Source organism: Leucopleurus acutus, assembly GCF_964270905.1.
Source record: "Leucopleurus acutus genome assembly, chromosome: X".
In the NCBI taxonomy this organism is placed as follows: domain Eukaryota; kingdom Metazoa; phylum Chordata; class Mammalia; order Artiodactyla; family Delphinidae; genus Leucopleurus; species Leucopleurus acutus.
This window is the reverse complement of record NC_139148.1, coordinates 27,543,466-27,567,292: the sequence shown is the minus strand read 5'-3', so window position 1 is coordinate 27,567,292 and position 23,827 is coordinate 27,543,466. Positions and strand designations below refer to the sequence as shown.

General features: G+C 37.3%; 1 protein-coding gene across 2 annotated transcripts in view; it reads left to right on the top strand.

Annotated features, from left to right (window-relative positions):
* DMD (dystrophin) overlaps positions 1-23,827 on the top strand; it is a gene marked incomplete at its 5' end in the record, with an annotated part of 2,126,456 nt that overhangs the window by 1,337,389 nt on the left and 765,240 nt on the right. For both annotated transcript variants that reach the window (XM_082864911.1, XM_082864910.1), the window contains one exon: positions 3,244-3,408. In XM_082864911.1, the coding sequence (XP_082721037.1) occupies positions 3,244-3,408 (165 nt within the window). The remainder of the gene's footprint in view (positions 1-3,243; positions 3,409-23,827) is intronic.

The window sequence follows — 23,827 nt, the reverse complement described above, 5'->3', positions numbered from 1 at the left end:
GGATAACATTTTTTTTTATGTCATTGACTACTCTGGACATGTATTGCTTCTTACATTGAGAAAAAAAGAAATCAATCCTGAATCTGGAAATTGTTTTTCTTTCATTCAACAGATACTTATTGCAGACCTATCATGTGTAGGAACCTAGTTCATCCAGAAATTAAATGTAAATAACAAACTAAATAGTATAAAGTAAATGCTATGATAGTGGGAAACACAAGGTCTGTGAGGCTGTATCTAATGTAGGTATCATAACTAAGCTGAAAACTACTTGTGCCCCACGATCTCGTTATAAGTGGTCATTTAATTATTCCAGATGTTAGTTAAATCTCACCCATTGTACTGTTTTCTGTCGGGGGTTGTTCTGTCTCTAGAACCAGGAAGGGATGGATTAGGAGGATAAGAAGGAAACCAACAAGCTTCGCTAAAAGTTATCCAGGGCTTCCCTGGTGGCGCAGTGGTTGAGAGTCCGCCTGCCGATGCAGGGGACACGGGTTCATGCCCCGGTCCGGGAAGATCCCACATGCCGCGGAGCGGCTGGACCTGTGAGCCATGGCCGCTGAGCCTGCGCATCCGGAGACTGTGCTCCGCAACGGGAGAGGCCACAACAGTGAGAGGCCCGCGTACCACACACACACAGAAAAGTTATCCAGATTTCTGCACTTACATATAAAGCCTAAATGAAACGTAAACTATTTGGTGATCAGATATAAAAATGAGTTTGCAACTCGATTTTAGAGATTTTAGGAATGTATGATGGCTATTATTTCCAGTAGCTTCAGAATCTAGAGGCTCTTAGATGCTGTACATTGAAGCAATAAAATGCTTTTCACGTTTACTTGTGAGTAGAAAATGATCCAATAAAAACAAACTGTTTAGTTCCCTCCTTATAAATGCTGAAAAAGATAAGTTATGGGCACTATTAGATTATATATTATATGCATGGAATGACATTTGTGATATCAGCTATAACACACTCACATACGCATATTGGATTGGCCAAAAATCCGTCTTACGGAAAAACCCAAACGAACTTTTTGGCCAGCCCAATACATGTATAAATATAGTTCAGCGCTGTAGATGTCCTTATGGGTTAGAACTCATGAAATTCAAATAGGCCTTCATCTAATAGTATGTTTACTTGGCTTTATAGCAGGATACAAGTGAGACAAAGCAGATACAGTATCATGATTCATTATTCATGGGCAGACGTTCCATGCTACCCACACACATTGCTTCTTTTGACTCCTTATCCACACAGGGAAAAGCTGCCAGAGGTGAAAACCAGAGTTTGTGCAGGTCACTTTAAATTGAAGCCACAGCCTCTATTTCCCTTCTTTTACTCCATTTTCGTCATATAGGCCCAAGGTCCTAATATCAACTCACAGCTTCTCCAATCCAGGCATAGTTCTATACAGCAAGCAAGCCAGACCCAGCATTTCCCATTCATCTTGAAGTTAGTAACTTAAAGTTAGTGTCCCAAGGAAACATTGTTGTGGGAACCTAAGGTCAATCCCAGGCTGGCCTGCATCGGCCCAGGCTAGATGTTAACCCTTTACTCATGCATTTGCATGCATTTTACAAAATATATACAAATGTACTCACAATATAGTTCAAAATACATGTTGTCCACATATAATAAGAGCTTATATAATGTTCTTTCCCCTATAAATTAATTGATTGGTTATTTTGTCCACTAATGTATCTCCTTTTCACCCTACAACTCTTGGGTCCAAATAAAGAATACAATGCTCACTAGTTAGCTCTTTTAGAAGTTTCTGAAACGATTGGTCCAAAGTATGGGGCATTGTTTAGATGATGTGCTACTATATTCGTATGCTTATCTAGTTTACTTTTAAAATGTTTTCTATTATTACTCATAATATCATGATAGTATATAATAGATGCATATTGTAACATTTATGTTCATATTACAATGTAATATTATATTTATATTATTAGTAGAGTGTAATTAATAATATAAAGAGTTGCCATTGCAAGTTCACACTCTTTATTCCTGCGTACCTGTTTTAGCCCTTGATAATCTGAAGGAAAAGGCTTTACTCTTGCTTATCTGTCTCTCTGCATACACTTGAGTTGGAGCAATAACCAACATTGAATGATTTTATTATCATTCACTATCACGCAGAATATTGCTGGAAACTATTTACATGGATTACTTTATTTAATCCTTACTATGACTCTATGAAGCAGGTACTATCATTGTCCTCATTCTATAAGAGAAGGCATTGGGAGTTAAAGAAAACTTGGCTAAAGCGTTAACAAAAGGGATGGAACCTTTTTTTTTTTTTTTTTTTTTTTTTTTGGCCGCGGGGCATGAGGGATCTTACTTCCCAGACCAGGGATCGAACCTATGTCCCCTGCAGTGGAAGCACAGAGTCCTAACCACTGGACTGCCAGGGTATTCCAGAACCCCAATTTAAAACCAAGCAGCGTAACTCTAGACCTCACAATGTTGAACAGCATACCACACTGCTTCCCAAGTTATTTATGGTTTTCAACCAGGGATAAAATTATAGAAGGTTATAAAATTGGGATAATAGTATCTGTATGATAGAGTTGTTGGGCAGATTAATGAAGACAATAAATGTGAAACTTCCAAACACGGTTGCATGGCACATAGTAAGCCCTTAATAAAAATCACTTATAATTATTCCATGATAGTTTACTCTAATTCAGATGTTATTTTTACTTTTCATTCCAATCATCTGATTCTGTTTTATTTGGTTATACTAGAGCTCGCAAACTACAGATCCCAAAAATGCTTACCTCACCAGTCTTCTTTGTACATAAAAGAATTTCCTTGTACCATTTTCCTTAACATAAAAGAAAGTTAGAAACAAGTATAAAGGCAGAGAGTCTGGCATATAATACACAAGGCACCATTATGTTTAATGAATGAGTGGGTAAGTGAAGAATACACTTCGTTACTTTCGTCGGTCGGAGTTGGGTGTGCAATTTGTGTGGGTGTGTGTTTTGTATTTCAATAAAAGGCTTATTGTCTTCAGAGTATAGAATTTTGGAAAGACTATTAATCAATGATTTATAATACATGAATTAAATCCTAATGTGTAACACATGTATGTAATCAATATCATGCTGTTAAAATACCAAATTACATAAATTTCTATAACATTTCATAACAAATAGCTTTTGAAAACAATTCTTTTTCCTTTTTTTTTTTTAAATCATGAGACTCTTTTACTTTGTTTTTCCCTATAGGTTTCTAGAGTATTACCTGAGAAACAAGGAGAAATTGAGGCTCACATAAAAGACCTTGGACAGCTTGAAGAGCAATTAAATCATCTGCTTCTGTGGCTGTCTCCTATTAGGAATCAGTTGGAAATTTACAACCAACCAAATCAAACAGGACCATTTGACATTAAGGTAAAGACTTTTTGCTCTAAATATTATTTTTCAAGAGTGGAAATATCACTGAAATAAATTTCTCATTTGTTATCATCATCACCGTCATCGTTGTTATAACGCTAATAATAATAATTATTATTACCTGAGTAACAGTTTTTGTTTTTTCTTCTGGCGTTTACTAGCAATGATGTTTCATTAAACTCATATCACCAGAATGTCTTCATTATACTTGTTACTACGATCCATTTTCCATCCCTACTTGAATTGTACTTAATATGTTTGTAGACTCCTTATCTAAAACTGAAGTCATTTTGGAGACTAAGTGCCTACAAAGTGAAGTATAGACTCCTTAGTGGACATTATAAAACCCTGTCAGGCTGACTCCAGTTTACCTTGGTATCCTCTTATTCCGCCAACAATCTCCTCTTGTATTCTGGATACAACAAATTTTATGGTATCTTTATATGCATGTGGTTTCATGCCATGTCTGTGTTCTTGATCTTCTCTCTTCTTTAAATGACTTCTGTCTCATTTTTTGGCACGATGAATTTTCCTCCATCCTTTAAGACTGAATTCAATGTCATTGCTTCTTCAAAGCCTTCTTACATACCCCTAGTAGAGTGAAAAACCCTTTTAGGATTGCTTATAAACCTCTGTATCCATCTCCTATAGTCTTTGTACATTGATTGACACTTAATTTTTAGAGACCTGAGTACCTCATCCCACTGTTCTTTGAATGCAGAGGGCATCTTCTTACTTATCTCCCTGTCCCACTCATTTCTGAACACCCCCATCCCAGCGCTCAGTGTATGGTGGGTACTTGTTAGCATTTTTAAGTCAACGAGTACAGATGTTAATGAGGCACCCAGAATGGTAATGAGATGCTATAGGTAAGCTTAGGGCTCCAGACAAACATGCCAGTTGGACACCACCATCTCCTCCTCTTAGTGTCCCTGTACACATTGATTGTTCCTATCTTTTCTCCCTTCCCAGGAGCCCATTTCAAGGATTTGTCCCAATATAATTCCCTATTTTTTTGCATCTCCTATGGGCCAACAACATTAAGTGGCCAATCGCGTAAACCAGTTCAATTGAAAGCACAGCCTATTAATTAATGTAATGATGGGTAACTTCAGACTAAATAAGTTAAATAATATCTTTGAGAAAAGTGTTTTCTTTAATTCATTGACCCAAATTATTCAATTTATTTGCTTTCCAGGACTATAACAACCTAATGGTTTTATCACTACCTAGTTGGTGTTTTGCTAGGAGATAAGGATAAAAGCAAGTGTGAGGATCTTTTAGAGAAGAGTTAATGAACATTTAGGAAGGATGTACTTGAGTGAGGAAAGGAAAGAGATACAGAAAGGTTTGCCACACCTGAAATGACTTATATTTGCAAAGTGCACTGCACTACTTTTACCTTACTTCTTCTTGACATGTTTACATCTCCCATTCTGATAGCTACCCACCAGAGCTGATGATGTCACAAGTAGACATCATTTCACCAGCGCAAAACCCAGGCTACTCAACCAGTGACATGGTCTTGGGTTCAGTTTGACAGTTAAATTCAAGTCACAATAGGTTTTTAACCAGAACAAGTTTAGTTAACTTTAAGAAAGTATACAGGACAAGTGAAAACATAGCCAGCACAATGATGACAGAGTGGAGGTCTTGACGCCAAGGTGCAGCTTCTGATGGACCCATCACCCTGCATTTGAGTCATGTGTGGTCACAGGGGCAAGACTGGGTGAGTGCAAAGCACATCATCATGCAGGGAAGCCATCAGTTCTGGTATCCTTTCAGTTTTTCCACCTACCTAGCACCTAGTGTCCTCAGAGGTATTTGACTAGCACCCCTTCTCCAGTGCAACTGCATCTCATCAATACTGATTTTTCATTACTCAATAAATAATCCCAACAAGGAAGGACAGTTACTTGGTCCAATGAACAATAGCCTCAGCCAGATTCTCAATTATCTTGGATCGAGTATATTCTTAAATATCTCTTGACTTAGTGTGACAAGAGGAAAGGCCATAAACTCTTTACTCCCAACCAGAAATAGTTTTTTGGAACTCAGATATAAAAGCACTCAGATTTAAAAACAATCTTCAGTTAGAATGTGCTTCTTCACTAAAATAATGAAAAATATATTCAATGCGAGCTTACTCTCTACATGGAATATATTTAAGAGAAAAGATAACAAAATCCTCTGATACAAATGGGTGTTGTTGACTCAACCAAAGTAACTTTAGTCCCAATGTGTGTACCCCAGAATAGTGCTCAAATATTAAAAACTTTCATTGAGCCTTTGTCCACGGCCCATATGTTCCTGCCAAATGGGTCCCTGCAGTTTAGCATGAAAGCTACTCTCAGCTGTGTTAATCACTTTCCTTTATTAAAGCTCCAAGACACCACTCTCACTGCTGTGTATAGTTTCAGGAGTCATGATATTTGCCCTCCTGCAGCTCAGTCTAAATCACTGAGGGGAGAGGCAGCTGCTTTTTCCCTGGCAGTAAAACTCCTTGGCTTCAGTCCTCTGTGCACATCCTGAGATTTTCATCTCTGGAGTGTAGATTTCAAAAATATTCCTTTAGCCTTTTTCTTCTGCTTGTGGCTGTATCCAAGGCAAAAAAAAAAAAAAAAACCCATAAAATCATATACATGATGACTCAAAAAATTCTTCCTATAATTCTCAGACCCCTAACTTGTAATCAGGAAATAGTGACCTGTGTGAATAATTTACTAACCTACCCAGTTCTTTATCCTTCTTTGTCTAGCTTCTATCTATATTCACTGTCTAATGAATTATTTATTAAGATTGCACAGAGTTCTTCTGCTAAAAGATATGCGGTTTTAATCTGTACAGCCTTCTATAGCCCTCTGCTTAGAGATTAAACTTTTTTTTTCAGTTAAAGAAATATGGGAAAATGGACTTGACTTAACTTCAAACTACTGGAAACCAAAAAGTTTGTATACAGCTTTGAGGACATGCCCGTTTTTTTAACACAGAGAGAGAAACACCTTTAAAAAAAATCTTAGGAGTGAGTTAATGCAAAGAAAGTAGATGCACAAGCAGCCTCTATTTCCTAAATTTAAAGAAATTGTCCTTATCTGGCCATGGTGGCCATGGCTTCCTCTGAAAAAAAGGGCCTAAGGCCTTGCCATCCAGGTGATTTGTTTTCTCTAGTCACTCTGAGCACCTGTTAGAAAAATATGTAATATCCTCTGTGAGCCTCGGTTTTGCCGGCTTGGTACTTCATGCTTATTGATGAAATGCAGCTAGCTGTGTAATGAAACCCAAATAAAAAAAGCCTTAAGGGCTCTGCTCTAATACATTGTTTATTCTGGAGGGAAAATTGACTGCACATCGCTTGGCTTGTGCAATTTACTCCCGAAATATTCTTATTCAGGAAATCCTGCAAATAGCAATATTCGTCTTGAAAATCACCTCACAGAACCCTTAGCAAGCTGAGAAACATAATCAATGAGATAGTGATGTAGAGGGTGAAAATTAGGCATAATCGCAGCCCTTTCCCATCAGTCAGCCCACTAGAAGGCATGCCTTTGAATTTTGATTTTCAAATGTACTCTCAACTGAGACACCAAATACGTTGATTTTAGATTAAAGAAATGATAATTGAATGCTAAGAACCAGGAACCAGTTAAATTTTCTATGAAGGGTCTTATGCTTTTAATCTTTAATGAATGCTTTCAGTAACGACCTGGAGATACACTACTTACCTGACATGAAACTGCCTAACTACTGCTTTCCAAACTTTTTTAAAATTTATTTATTTATTTATTTTGGCTGTGCTGTGTGGCATGTGGGATCTTTGTTCCCTGACCAGGGATCAACCATGTGCCCCTTGTATTGGAAGTGCAGTCTTAACCACTGGACCGCCAGGGAAGGCCCCCAAACCTTTTATTTAAATATGAGGTGGGGAGGGGGCACATAATTTTATGTTGTCTGACTGACTATATTATGCTCATATTGATGACAAGGAGGGTTTTTTCCTCCCCTCAAGAATGACTTTCCACCTGTGGTCCATTAAAAAGCATGACAGTGTTGTACTGACTCTTCCTTACCGTGTAAGACACTTAATTGTCTATGATGTCAAATCCACACTGAAAAGTACCGAAGGACACAACTGTAGTGACTGAATGTTAAAGTATCTGAACACCAAAATCCTTCTCTGCATGTGTTCAGATTGCTGTGAGTGTTGTCAAAGAAAAATTGCATGGGACAACTTAATACGCAAGTAAGACTTTATTCGAGACTATTGCAATAGGGGAGAGAGATTGAACTCAACTCCATTGAAAGAAAAGGCAAGAAAGATTTTAAGCGTTGGGATGAGCTAGGGGAGAAGTAGAGAAGTACTAGAGGACATTAACAGGGAGGTTGGTTCTTATGATTAGGCCATCTGTGTTTGCTAGCTGTCACTTATTGAATCAGGTAAACTACCGTCTTCCCACAGAGACTAGGAGATAGGGTACTATCCTTCTGGATGTTTACATTTCAAAAAGATGGCTCCCAGGTCCTTGAAAAGGCTATTCCTGGGTTGTAAAAGATTTACATCTCAAAAGGGCAGAGAAGGAATTTATAATAGAAAGTTTTCTAAAGTAAATGTGCTAAGAAAAGAGATGTCAGTCCTATAATCAGGAAGAAACCTATCTAAATTTTAAGCTAAAGGGGAATGTTACAGCCATCTTTGTCAGTCCCTTTTTTGTTCAAGGGAAACTAGGTTTCTGAATGAACAACTTAGGAAATCTACTCCATGTAGTTCATTTTAGAAGCTTTCTGTTGTTGAAAGACTAGTTGAACTGACTCTGAGACTTGGGTGTAGAGGATATTTGCTGGATGGTGTGAGCAATCAGGTATTTAATGAGGGAGCTTTTTATGCAGGTAAGAAGAAGAAAGATTAATTGTTAGAGCAGACTGTAAACCAAGTTTCTGAAGCCAGAGGGTAGCCACTTAAGAAAATTCCTAGACGTTGTGCTGGAGGCATTTTTAGATAATGGAGTGAGGATGGCAGTGGAGTGAGGATGGCAGTGGAGATGGATTTCTGGGTTTGCAACTTGAATGTTTTTGGTGATAGCACAGACATCAGAGAGGTTTTAGTAAGATTGTCCACAGTCATGGCTATTTCCTGGGGCAGAGCGTGAAAGATGTGGGAGTTCTGGTGAACTTCCTGAGTAGCCCACACAGCAGCAGCTCCAGGCATGAAGATTGTCCATACATAATCTACTGTGCTGATGAGTCTTTTGAAGTATATTTCAAGTTATTCAGCTTCAGCTCTCAGGGCTTCTTTAGAGCCTGGGGGAAAAAGTTTAGCTCCAAGACAATGTAGACTCGCAATAAGGATCTGGACAGTCAGCTTTTAGTTCTCAGTCATGCCAAGACAGGAGAGTGGGAGAAAGATTGGAAACATTAATTTGGAGAGCTGTGGCCAGATATTGAAGGAAATGAGAATAATTGAAAATCTGGTAATAACTGTAAGACAGCAGGATCCAGTCCAATTTACGGGTAGGTAACAAAATCATGTACTCTACAAAGAAAAGTAAAATAGCTCAGAGGCAATGAACAGGGCCAGAATCTGATAACCCACAAAGGTATGCTATAGTTTTCTATTGAAACATAAAAATTTTCCATACAGTAACCTCCCATTTGATCAAAGATACTCAAAGTAAGATTATTCTTGTTTACAAAATAAGGCTGAGCTCTTTATTTACATAGATGCAGCAGGGATAATCATTTACCACATAGGCCTTTTAAAGTTTGTTTTGCTGAAAATTTTCATAAGGAATTTCAGTTTTGACTTTTAAAAGCCTCATGAGATTAAGAAGCGAAGCCAAGAACTTGAAATCACATTTTACCTGCCATGCCTATAGTTTTGGGTGAATTCTTCTATTCTTGAAGTCCTTAAAATATCCTAAGTTTTCCTGGGCCTGCCAGGAAGTGACCTTCCTTACTCACCTGTAAGGCTGGGCATCCTGTAAGCCGGGTACTAGGCCAGTTTTCCCAAGAGGGCTTTGTAAAAGGCCTTCCATAAAATTAACTATGGTTTTCTAAAACTGTCTGGTCATATCTGATTCTATGACACCATTCTTAAATATGACATTCCAGTCAAAGGCTTGGTTATGTAATCAGTTTTCTCAATTATGTCCTGTCACATAAAGGACAGATTCTTATTGAACCTATGCAAATAAATATATTGCCATGAAAATAAGAATACTTGGTAAGAGTTTGAGTTCTGGAGGGATCAGGCAGGGAGAAAAGATAAATGTTTCATTTCTCTCCACAGAAATGTAATCTACTAAATTACTATGAGTTATAGATAGGATAAGTAAAAAGAAAAAGGAGTTCTTAATGTTAAGAAAACGGAACATGAAAGCATCAACCATATTCCCAAAAGAACCCTAATCAAATCATCCTTCATCAGTTCATTCAGTTCTATGTAATTGATTCTTGTTTTACTTGATCTCGGGTTAGCAGTTTCCTAAAACCCATTAGCTTCTCCACTAGAGTTCTGGAAATCCTGAGTCAGTCCAGTGGTATGGTCACAAAGTTATTTAAACAAAGCGCTCAGAAGCCTGTGCCCTAGAGTACCTGGTGTAGTCCTTTCCAAGAGTTTAGGAGATAGTCCCTTTTTCTTGAAGATAAGCATTCTGGCCTGTAACTGACAAGAAGCGCTTTCAGGGAAGCCTCCGAATAAAACAACAGATGTCTGTAAATGACAGAAGGCTTCAAATAATCATGGTTAAAGATCTGATGAAAGTCCATTTGACAAGGAAATGTTATTTTTGTGGCACACACCATTTTAATGTAATAACTGAAGTTACTACTGATAACATTATACTGTCATTGTCTAATATTAGGCAGAGCAGCACCAGGTTATACCATGAACAGCAAGGGCATTAACACGTTTCTAGGAACTTCATATAAGTACTGTAATATTTATATTAATAACATTTGATCCATAACCTAGGGATACATTACATGCAACTCAACATATCACATAAACCTAATTATTCTTAATCTAGTTTTAGAAGGTGAGAGAACAAATCCTTTGAGATTTTCAAGGCAGCTTGAGATCAAGATTTCATTTAGGATTTGATTTGTGGAAGGCAAAATGTCAAAGGTCGTCAAATATGTGAAAAGGTTTGAATACTTGGTGAAATAGGATCATGGGTCACCAAAACGATGCTTGACTACCTATTTAACCAAAGTGACAATAAAAGATTTCAGAAATAAATATAGGAGGTGATATGATTGTACAAGACTTTGGCTCTTTCAAAAGTGCGATGCCTCGATTCTCTTAAATAATCAAGGACATGATAAAATCTACACAAAGCACAGGGAATTATTCTCATAAGACAGAGAATCATTGTTGCCTAGGTGGATTACTCAAAAGGTAAAGAAAAACCTTTTACAATCTCTTATTAGGAACAGACCAATAATCCAAGAAAACTTTGCCATTTTAATAAAGAGAAGATTAAATTCTAGCTTTGCATTAGTATACTGTTGATAACTAAAAATCATCTTTTAAAAGCTTTAAAGATATATCCATCCAATCATAGCCAGCTTTGACCACATAACGTAAAATTCCTTTTCCACAAAACTACAACTTTCTGTGTCTGTTCAGATTTTGTCCTACATTTCTTCTCTTTTCCCTTCTGGGACAAGCAGTCATTTTACCTTAGGACAACATTACTCCCTTCTTGCTTAACAAAAACGCATGCTACGTACCTGGCATACAATGTATACAAAGTTGTTTATCTTGGACGTTGTTGTTTCTAGAGATTTTATTTATGTATACTGATTAATAGCTTTTAACCATTAGTAAATTTTATTTTACAGAGAAAACCAGGAAGCAAATAAATTGGAACTGTCACATGCTAGCATTTTGTAGCAGACTAGCAAATGTTATGAAAATAAAATTAGGTTACCTGCTCAATAGGAGGGCTAAAACTTCCCACCAGTAATTGTGGGAGGAGATTTTTTAAGATTTTCTTTGGACTTAATATGTAATCTTGTGGGAGCTGTGGACTAAAATTTGGGCGAGTGACTGAAGTTATGCCAAGGGGCTACCTGGGGTGTCTCCAGAGCCAATCTGAGTGGATAAAATATCTAGTTTGTCTCTAAGTAGACTTTTCAGCTTCAGGTAGTTACTTCTGGGGTTCCTATATCCCTTGAGAGCGGCCTGTGGGGGCGGGGAGCATAAAGCTTAAGTGACTAAAAGGAGTTGGGGAGGTGGAGTGGCGAGTGAAAAGCCTGACAGGGGTGGACAGAGGGATGGACAATTAAAGGGAGCCCAAGGGAAGATTGAAGGTGGTAAAAGGAGAACACAACAGTGGAGGTGATGGGAAGGGAGAGGTCTTAGATGAGCCAGTTTAGGGAGAGCCTAGGTTTTCCAAAGAGGCCAATTGAAAAGTCCAGATTATCTTTGGTAAAATCACGCCAACAAGGAGAGAAGCGGACAGCTCCATAGTAGTAGCCTTCAGAGAAGGAGAATCAGAAGACAGAATTTCCCCTGGAGAAGGGAGGAACCGCAGTAATGGCAACAAAGAAAGAAAACCCAAACGAGATCTCTACAGAGAAAGACTACTCTAAGTACCAAAGAACTGAAGCTCAACCGAATGAGGTCCCATTGAGAATTTTCCATGGTCTAAGCCAATGGTAGCTTTCACACAAATAAGCCTGGGACTCTAACCCAGCCTCAAGAGTATACCCAGAATCCTAAGAATCACAATGTGTCCTTACCATGCTTCCAAAGATTATCATCTTTGGAAGCACTGGATTCTGAGTTGGACTGATCAATGGATCCCCAGTCAATCAGTCAGGAGTGTGGATAGTTCACAAGATCAGCTTTTCAGAGGTTAATGTCATCTAGTTCATTGTTTGGAGTGAGATAATTCAAGTTCAGATAGTTACTCCCTTAGATAGACGTGTACTAGCTCATGTTAAATTGAATAATATATCTGATTTAGTTTACTTTTATTTTTGAAGGACTAGTGTTGGGAAGGTGAGGCACAGGGAAGAGGACACTGACCTCTTAGCCTAATAATCCTCTAATCCTCTTTCTTAGGAAATAAAAAAGTTACAGTGTTTTCTATTAGGTATGAAAATATTTCTATGGAATGTGTATTGAAAAACAGTGGGTGAAAGCTATTTGACAAAAAGACAATATTCTCATTCACTATGCAGCTAGACAGAGGTTTTTTGAAAATTTAAAACTCCTCTGAGCTTAGGTTGGTTCTGGGCGAGAGTATAATTCTGGCTCTGATAAAATCTTGAAGATTGTTGAGGTTTGTGGGTACCATATTTGAGTGAAATTAGGCATCAACTTTTCTCTTTGAACACTGGGCAATCAGAATTCTTCCTCTTACTTTCCACCCCCTCTACTCAACTCCAAAATCCATCGCTGAGTTGAAGTAGCATGATAATGGGGAGAGAAACAAAAGACCCAGGTTCGAATCCCAGCTCGGACACTTATTGGCTTTATGACATTGTTTAACTCACTGACCCTTCTTAACCTGACTTTCCTGTTCATTAAAAAATGAAAAACACGAGCCAATTTCCCTGGGACACTATTGGATTAAGGTAACACTGAGGTGGGAACACATTTTCCTAAGGCAGGAGAAAAAAGACAGTGAATGGGAACTCTCCTTTTGTAGCTGGAATTTTGACAAGAGCCCTTAAAAAGAAAAATCAGGCTTGCAAAATACCCCCTCTTTCAAAAGAAATCAGCAAGTTGCTACCAGAAAACCGCTCCAAAAAAGACTGCAGATAGTCATGAGAGTTTCATCATTCACCAAACCGAATTGCCTATATAAGGAGAAGAATATAAACTTGAAAAGAGTTTCTTGAATTGAGAATTTCTGGAATGGAGAATTCAAGTAAGACTGACAATTTATTGGCCAAGAAGAAGCAGGTGTGGCTTTTACTGTTCTCTTCCTTATGCTTATAAACCTCTAAAAATAGTTTAGAAAACTGAGCATCTGCTAGGACGTTTTAAAGTTGACATCCATTTCCTCCCTTGGCATATTGTAAATATTGACACTTAAAAAGTGTTACATTACTCTTTTGAGTGGATCCAGTGGAATCCAAATACCATAGCAATATGATATCTACCATCACCCACTTAAAAAAAAAAATACACAGGGGCTTCCCTGGTGGTGCAGTGGTTGAGAGTCCGCCTGCCGATGCAGGGGACACGGGGTCGTGCCCCGGTCCGGGAAGATCCCACATGCCACGGAGCGGCTGGGCCCGTGAGCCATGGCCGCTGAGCCTGCGCGTCCGGAGCCTGTGCTCTGCAATGGGAGAGGCCACAGCAGTGAGAGGCCCGCGTACTGCAAAAAAAAACCTACACAAAACAAGGTCATCATTAATAATTAGAAGTTTCCTATCAGTCCTCTTTCTTCTTTAAATCATATTTCCAGTCCACTTCCCCAAAGAGTTGTATCCTAATGTAATACATATTTATGCTATGAAGTCTTTGATTAACCATTCTGTCATACTTCTATATGACAAATACACCCATGTGGTTTTAAATTCAATTTTTAAAACAATATTCTGTGACTATAAGGTTCTCAGTATTTTTTAAAATCCTTTAGATTGAGTTATAGCTACAGTCATTAATAATAAAGATACCTAGTAATAACCAAATTGCCTAAATATATGTAACTTTTGATAAATAATTATTACACATACCCAGTAGATTTTTGGAAATTAATCTATGAATGAGATGACTGAGTAAGTGTATGATGGTACCTTGATTAAAGGAGGATTTCAGTCATTAATATTTTGAATTCTGTTTCGATTTGGTGTAAATGTGTCTTAGGTAAAATACACGATTGAGATACATCAGTTTGTAAAGTTGGAGGACGATCATTAACTAAAAAGTAGGAATGATAATTGGAATGATGTATGTACCACAAGAACAAACCCAGACAAATCCCTTGTAGAAGCTGAGAATCTGGAAACTGCTTCCACGAACACCACCTATGCTCATATATCCCTAGGAAAGTCTTTGTATCCCTCCAGGGGCACACCCCAGTTTGAAGATTGCCACTGTAGGAGAGGTTGACATTCTGTGAGAAGGGGAGAAGGGCAACATAGACCCTGGCTGGACACTTGTTAAACTGTCAAAACACCACCAAGTTTATCTTTTTTTTTTCTTCCACCAAGTTTATCTTACCACAGTCCATGGCCTTCTATAACTTCATCTACATTGTGAAAACAAATTTCTCAACTAGATTGAATCCTAAGACAGAGCCCTTTATCCCATCAGTAGACACCTCCCTCTATTTTGTCATCAATTCCACCGTCAATTTCCTTTGGCAATTGTTCAGTTAGTTACCAAACTCTAATGGCTTTATTTCGTACCCAGTTCATATTGCCCCATTTCGTCCAAAAATGGTCATTTGGAGATTTTATCAAATATATTGCTGAAGTGCACGTGAACTTTATTTTCCTGTATCCCTGATCAGCCTCTCTAAGGAAAGAAAAACATGAGACTAAGCTAATGAAATTTTCATTCAGCTAACTAAACATTTATTGATTAACTACAGTATCCTCCTATGTTAAGGTGGCCCTCATTCTCAATTTGCTTAGAGATGAGTTGGTATATAAACATACCTCAGTGTACTAAATGCAATCAATGCAGAAGCATTTACAATGCAGTGTGGTGAGTACACTTATAGGATGTTGTGATAGCCCAGAAGAATGATACCTAACCCAGTGGGGGTATTATTTAGAGCACAGCTACGAAGTGTGGTTCCCTAGACCAGCAGCAGCATCACCTAGAAGCTTATTAGAAATGTAAATCCTTGGGCCTCTCCGTACACCTCTTGAATCAAAATAGGTGTGAGTGAAGATCAAGAAACTGTTTTAACAAGCCCTCCAAAAGATGCTTTCACTTGCTAAAGTTTCGGAAGCTCTGGTCCCAAGACAGGCTCCTGGAGGATGTAATGTCTGAACTGGATCTTTAAAAGATGAGTAGGAATTGATAAAGTGAAATGTGTGTGAGGGAAAGGAAAAGGGTTCCAGAGAGAAGAGGCAATAAGAACCAAGATACGAAGTGATTAATGGCATGAAGTATGGGAAGAAAAATAAATACAACGATATTGTAAGCCCAGTTTGGGTGAGGCTTGTATGCCACTGAGGAACTTAGACATTATCTTCGAGAGATGTGGGAGCTATTAAAGAGAGGTGACTGGCAAACTCTCAAATTTGAGGAGTGTCAGCCCAAAAAAGGAAGAGCAGTCAGGAGATGATTGAGGTAGTTGAGGAGCAACATGGTCCTGGATGAGGACTTCGGTAGTAGGAATGAAGAGGAGGAGATAATTTAAAGAACTGTATCTCAAATTATTGCTGGTGACCCATTGCTAAGTCATGAAATCAACGTAATAAATAAGGTAGTGTGTGGCCCAATAGAATATAATCACATTGTCGTATTGTATTTATTGCATGTGGTATGGGTAAGTATTTTGTAAAACTGTTATTTTTGTTTACATATTTCATTTTTGTTTCTAATTTTGAGAGAATCTGCATGGTCCTTTTATACAAAATGACTTAGTACTCTGTCAGTAAGTTCATACTGGGTTATTTATTATAAGGTTGAAAATGAATTCATCCTTCAAGACAAACTTTAAAAGAGTAAATCATTTTCTTTATTGAAAAAATAATACTTTCTTGTGGTACAAAATTCAAATCCTCCCTTGAATCTCCATCTTTCATCCACTCAGTTTCTCTCCCCATAGGTGCCAAGGTTATCAGTTTCTTCAATAGCACTCCAAGGATAGGACATGAGTGTGTGTTTATGTATATATTCTTTCCTTCTCCTGTCTTCTTTAAAAAAGAAAGACACACGCACAAAGAAAACCAAACAATTGGTAGGATACTATAAACACTGTTTCTGAATAGTGTTTTTTCCCACTTAATGATATATACTGACAATTAGTTTCCATATTAGCACTTTAAGAATGTTCTCATTTTTGCAGTTGAATACTATTGGATTCTAAGGATGTACCACAACTCATTTGACCAACGTTCCAATTAATGAACATTTAGTTGGTTTTCAAGTTTTGCTCCTGCAACAATATGACAGTGTATAACTTTATGCTCATGTCATCTCTCACATTGCTAGTATCCCCATAGGTTAAGTTCCTAGCAGTAAAATGACTAGGTCAAAATGGCATTTGTTATTTTAGTAAATATGGCCAAATTGCTCTTCATAGAGCACTCCCATCAGTAATATGAAGGAGTTTTTTCCCGGACACCTTTGCCAACTCATTGTCATCAACCTTTTTGATCTTTGCTAAGCAAGAAAAAATGACATCTCATTGTCATTTTAATTTGCATTCTTTTGCGTGAGGATGAACTTTTTTCAGAATCACAAAATGTTTCAGTCATTTGTAATTTCCTTTTCTGTGCACTGTTTGTTACATTCATTTCCAATTTTTTCCCCTATAGGTTATTGGTCTTTTTCTTATTAATACAAATACAGTTTACAACTTGAAGTTTAAAAAAAAAATGTTTTTTTTAACAAGGATTTTAATGAATTTTCCTTATGACAAATAGATTCTAGTCTGGAGGTTGTAACCTGAAAGTATTAAAACAAACCTTTGAATTGCATAGGAATGGGTCTTTGCCCTTTTTGGCAAACAATCCTGTACAGAATCTCAATGTGATGACAAATGATAGAGTAAGTACAGATTTAATTTTCTCAAAAAATTTGGAACCGGTGTGTAAATATTTGCCTTCTCTGTGTATCAGTCTAGCTATACGTAATGGCTATGACAGGGTTTGTCTTTTTAAAGCACTTGTGTCAACTGTCTCCCATTCTTTCAAAATATTTCATTAACTGAAGAAGGCTTGTAGGTTCTTCCTGCGTTGCATTTTCTAACCAAATCTTAAATAACTAGTTAGAAGCTTAAAATTTTATTCCCACACCTTATTTTTCCTTTAGAAAATAAAAACTGCACTTTTCCACTCTTCCAGACCACCCATCGTGGTTTGCTGTTTGACTTGCCGGTCTCATTAGTGTCCTGAGATGTAATTTATCTAGATCAAGAGAGTCAATTCTGAGCAGCTGGGGACTTTCTAATCTCTTTACCCATCTTGGGCACCAGTTCCCTCTCATAGCTGTTTGTTTTATTCTTTGCAGTCAGAATATCATCCGTCTTTACATACAGAAACAAACCCCATAGGAATTAAAGGGTTCCCACTTCTATTTTCCATTCACTAATATTATACCATCTTCTCCAAAAGCAGACCTATCCTTTCCTTGATCATTCTGTTGGTCAAATATACCTTTAAAAGCCATTTAGTCACCCTCAACCATTTTTATACTTTGTTAAAATCATGCTTTTATTGCACTACAGTTTTAATCTTTTACTTACCAGTCTTCCATTCTCCGTTAAGAGCAAGTTTACGTAATGATACATTGGAGTAGGTTATGTGAGAACATTTGAAACAGTGTTAGCATTAGTTTTTTAATTTCCCTCAAAAGAAAGCTCTGCCCTGCACGCGGATACCATCCCTTTCTCAGTATGTGTGAAGGAGAAATATGGGACCACTTCTAACAGTTTTCAAACAACTTCTGTTTAAGTGAATGAATGAACCGCCTGGTTTCCCAACTGTATTGCCCAAGGGATGGGTCTGATTGGCAGACAGAATGCAGGGTGGAAACAATGGATGTTAAATGAGGAAGGTTTTGAACTTGCAAGTTACCACCTTTGGTGGCAGTGAGTGTTTGTAGAAAATAACAGGCTGGATTTTCAGATACTTTCAGAAATGCTGTGCACTTGCCGTTTGCAGTACTCAAAAAGTACCATTTTTCTGATCATGGCTTAAAAAAAAAATACAACCGCCTTTCTTGCTTCTCTGTCTCAAAAGAGCTATATCGGACTTCCCTGGTGGCACAGTGGTTAAGAATCCGCCTGCCAATGCAGGGGACACGGATTCGAGCCCTGGTCCGGGAAGATCCCACATGCCACGGAGCAACTAAGCCCGTGCGCCACAACTATTGAGCCTACGCTCTAGAGCCCACGAGCCACAACTGCCGAGCCCGTGTGCTGCAACTACAGAAGCCCACGTGCCTAGAGCCCGTGTTCTGCAACAAGAGAAGCCACCGCAATGAGAAGCCCATGCACTGCAACGAAGAGTGGCCCCGGCTCACTGCCACTAGAGAAAGCCCACGCGCCGCAACAAAGACCCAATGCGGCCAAAAATAAACAAATATTTTTTTAAAAAAAGCTATATCCATGAAGCTGTTTATTCATAAAGCTGTATCACTGAAAGGTAAATGTTATATCCATAAGTATAGAAATGAATTAAAATTCTAGGCTTAACACTTACCCAGTCCCAATTCTAGTATACACCAGGTAGAGCCATGCTTCTCAAACCCTAATGTAGGCGGAATAACCTGAGAATCTTTGTCACATGCAGTTCCTTGGTGATACTGATGCCACTGGTCTGGGAACTACACTTTGAGAAACATCGTGATGGATTCTTAAGTAGGCAAATAGTCATAACTATAATAAACATGCAGGAGGAGACGTATAGATATGTCTTGGGGGTCAGATACTGACTCACACAGATGCAACGTCTTTATTTATTCCTCACTGACCTGCATAAGCTTCCCCCATGTTGGGTAGTGAGAAAAAAGGATCTCACTCTGAAACAAATTTACCAGTCTCTTTATATGTGTTGGTATTACTTGGGTAACTCGCCAGTCTTTCAGATTCCTTTAACCTTCTGCTCCTAAGATGGCACGTGGATCGGCAGGTGAGAGAAAATTACATGGCATACATGACCTACCGGCCTCAGTGCCGGTCTCTGTACTCTCCTTGACCCTCTCGTCTCTGTTCCAGTGCCCCTTGTGTGCCTGGTGAGTGTGTCTACCCTACTGCCTTCATGGCTGGGAACTTGTATTTTCATCAGGAAATGCCATGCTCTGCTTATCTAACTCTATTGGTTGCTAAAGGAATCCTTAAATCTGTGAGTTACCACAGAAGAATACTTAAGGTTCTAAATACGTAATTATGATACCTCTAAAAGCAAGTATGACTATCGTTATGGGTAAGGATGACTGCCAAGAAGTTACAGCAACGTAAGGCCACTCGTACTTTTCTGAGGGGGGAGGGTGTGGACTTTGTGTTTACAGATAGAATATTGTCTCAGGTGCTGTGGGGGAAGACAAAAGCGAGAGAAGCTGTGGCCATAATCTTTGTGAGTTTATTTTAAGAGGGGAGGAAAAAGGCAAATGCACAGAAAAATCGTTTAACACTAACGGCACTTTAAGAAATACTTATTTTAAGTAAAGCTGTTTTACTCTTCATTTGCCATCTCATAAACTTATACCAATTTAAACTTCCACTCATATTTAAGAGTTTAAAAAACTACTGAAATGACTGATGGACATTAATTTAAAGATAAATACCTCTAATGAAATTCTATAGCATTCTAAAAATAGTGCTTTAAGGAATGCCATGGCAATATTTCCTCTTGAATATACAGTTCTGTATCCTGAGATTTCACTTATTATATTAATTTCTGTGTCATTGAGAATAGGTGTAAATTATAAATCTAATTAACAAATACAATTCTAGGTTGTATATTAAAAGTACTCCTTTCATCTAAGAGACAAAATGAGCTGATGTTACTACATTCTTTAGTCAGTTATACATGACTTAGCAATTACCTTCGTATTCCAAATACTTCCAAATTACCACCTATCTTCTGTTCTCCTTTTCATGTATTTCTCTCATTCTTCCTGGCTATCCTTCAGAAAGTAGCATTAGTATAACCAGGCGTATTCATTTACGTGTTGGAAAAGAAATATGTGTATATATTATGTATGGAGTTACACATATTATGGAGGATACCAAATACTTCAATATATATCTGATATACATATTTTGAAAAAGAAACACCTTAGTTGTAAATTAACTACTTAAATTATCACCCAGTGTAAATGCATTTCATTTGCTCTGTAATTTCGAAACCATATACATTAGAAACTGAGAGTTTGCATGCCCAATACTTCTGATGCCACAACTTCCAATTTCTGAATACTTCATTGCCTCCTCTGGAAATAATGAATATTTAGCAATTACTCATCATAAGAAGGCACAATGTGTATAGTTAATAAAAGCAGCCATAATTATTTAACTTGGACTATTTTAATAATAGTTTTAAGATTAAAAAACTCAAGATGCATTTATAATAATAACTGATTTTATAACATGCTAGTCATTCCAATGAAATTGATTTTCTTGAAATTAATAATTCTCTCAAGCGTTCAAAAGGCAAAATATGGAAGCACTCACAAGAAAGTATAGGATATAACTAAAATTCTACTTATTGACCCATGAAATTACAAAGCCATGTGTGCATACTTTTAATTTTCAGGACTTTCTGAGAGAACTTTTGTGAATAGCAGGTAGAGAAAATATGGATAGATAAGCATCTCTGTCTTTTACATTATTTGTAGTAGATGATAAGAAATATAAAATTAATAATTCATGGTAACATTGATTATAATATATCGTCTAGTATTAGCATAGTAATAGGTATTAGTGATTTACATAATTAGAGAGATAACACAAATACAAAATTAGGCACACATACATATACATTCCTATGCTTCACTCAAAACTAGACGAATGTCATCTGAGATTATATCATGCATATGACATTATAGCTGAAGTCAGATTTATTAGAGACAGCATTATTCTTTTATTGTCTTTAATATCTTCAATGAGTCAGTTATGAATAGAAACATTAACTTTAACTTATGACTAAGTTAAATAGAATTTTGGACACCATATAAAGTAAGAACAATGATTTAAAGTGCCTTTAGGACAGAGAAGTAATCTGTTAAAAACTATTTCTTATTTGAATAGGAACAAAACAATAGGGTTATGAGATTCCATATGAGTAATCATTAGGTGGTTTCCAATTTTTCGCTAACGTGAACAGTGCTGAAAGAACATTCTTTGTAGGTCTCCTCATAAACCATGTGACAATACCTAGAAGTAGAACTGCTGGCTCATCAGAATATTCATATCTTTATTATATATCATAAATTGCTTTGCACAGCAACAGGAAATGGCACAAATGTATTACATTAATTTGCATATCGGTGGTTGAACAGTTTTTCATGTTTCTTGGCCATTCAGATTTTTCTATCCATGAGTTGGCTCTTCACATTCTTGGCCCAATTTTCTGTTAGATTGTTTGGTTTCTCTTACAGATGATATGAGTTCTCTGTATATTCTGGATTCTAGCAGTTATATGAATCTAACATACAGGTCCATAGTTCCTTACCCAAAACCTTATCATTGACTTTACAGGAGACCAATGAAATATGCTCACCTTGCTGGAATGGTAGAAATCATAGAAAGTTGCAAGACTATAAAAACTAAGTACGGCAGAGTAATTGAAGACCTAGGACCCAAGATGAAAGCTAACGTGTTGTGTGAACCAAAGAAGGGGCTTTAGTCCATCACGTGTTATTTTCCTTCTTTTCAGAAACCTTCATGTTTGCTTTGTTTTCTATACATGTTTAAGGAAAAGCTGTTTAGAAGAGAAATCTCGGATGTTTTTGTTGCTGTTTTTTTTAAATACAAGCTTAATTCAGCAACTCATTGGATTCTTTGAGTTTACAAGTTATTGAAGAATTTAGAAAGAGTTGTTTTATATAATGACTATAATTTTGGTACAACACTCAACAGTAAAAACAAAGCATCTTTAATATTTTTTGAAGTGTATGTCAGTCATGAAGTCAGAATTGAATTGCTCTTTGCTTTCAATGAAAATTTTCCTAACTGCTGTTTTATATTTTAAAAAGAAACTTCTAGTGTTTAATAATACTTACTTTTTTAAGGACTATGTCCATTTACCATATGGATGATAATTTAGGGTTGTGCCATATCAGTTAGAAATAATGCAAATACCATTAGCCAAGGTGAATGTACAAAGAAAGGACAAGATGATGCAGAGACCTGGAAAAATTACTTTGTTATATATGTCTCTCCATTCTGAAGAATCCGCTGTGTTCCTTAATCCCTTTGGGTTATTTAAAGCAATGTTTTGAGGAACAATTCAGCTGGAAGGGAAACATGCGATTATGGTTAGAGTTCATCAGAACCACGTTCAAATGTGGTTTAAGAGTCATAGTGTGCATAGTAGTGCATCTGAAAAAAAATACGTAAACATCTGGCGTTGCGAACAGTGCTCCATATAAGAAAAAGGAAAAAGGAAAGAAAGGTGTTCATATGAAATCATACTGTTTCATGTATACTGGAAATGTAGACCATGAGTAGATAGACATTCTGTCATTTGTTCATTCACACATTCAGTAATTCAGTGGTTCTCAATTAGTGGTGATTTATTCTCCAGGGGAATTCATCAACGTCTGAAGATATTCTTGGTTGGCACATCCGGGGAAGGAGGAAGTGCCACTGGCATCTTGTGAACAGTGACCAAGGGTGCTGTAAAATATCCCACAATACACCGGGCAGCTGCCTGCAACAAATAATTACCCAGACCAAAATGTCAGTAGTGCTGAGGTTGAGAAACCCTGATTTAAACTAAAATTGCACATTAATCAAAACTACTTTATTCTGGTTCTAAACCCTGTGATTCATCAAATAAAATCTTGTATATTTGTACCATACTTAATATAACCTATAGTATAGTAAATAAGTATTCAGGATATGCATCAGACAGACCAGGGTTCAAATCTCACATCCACTATTTGTTAGCTTGTGCCTTAAGCGAGTTTCTTAACCTCTCTTGACTGTAGTTTTCTAATCTGGAAAATGATAATAATGTCCGCTGAACGGCTCTGCAGTGCAGATTGAATGAGATTACTTAAAATGATTAATGTTAAGTGCATAGGAGAGTGTTTGTACTTGGTAAGTTCTCAATAAATGGTAGCAGTTAGTATTACCTTTGCATATACTAAATCATTTGATCCTGACCTACTGTGAATATCCTGGTCACATACCATATTTCATTGTTTCTAAGACACCATTGATTAGAATATGCATCGTTAGTTTATCTGTCACTAAGGAAAAGGTGCTGCCAAGTAGACTATGGCATACCATCATTTGTAAAACGTATCCCAATTCAGAGCAGTGTATTTGTGGAAATAAAATGTGGGTCTTAGAAATGATTCTTGTCAAGCCCGTCAGTGAGTCATCTTATGTGCAACTGAACAAGGCTAGCATTAACCACATGCAGCTTTAAATTCGCTTAGAAGGCTACAGGAACAGAAGCACAGCTTCCCAGGAAGGCGGGATCAGGCATCTCTCTTCAGTGGGCTTAGAATACACAGCAGTTTGTACAACATTCACCGAGCCATCCAAGAGCTACTCTCTTTGCAGCACCTGCACGCTCTCAGATGATAGTTCAAGTAAAAAGA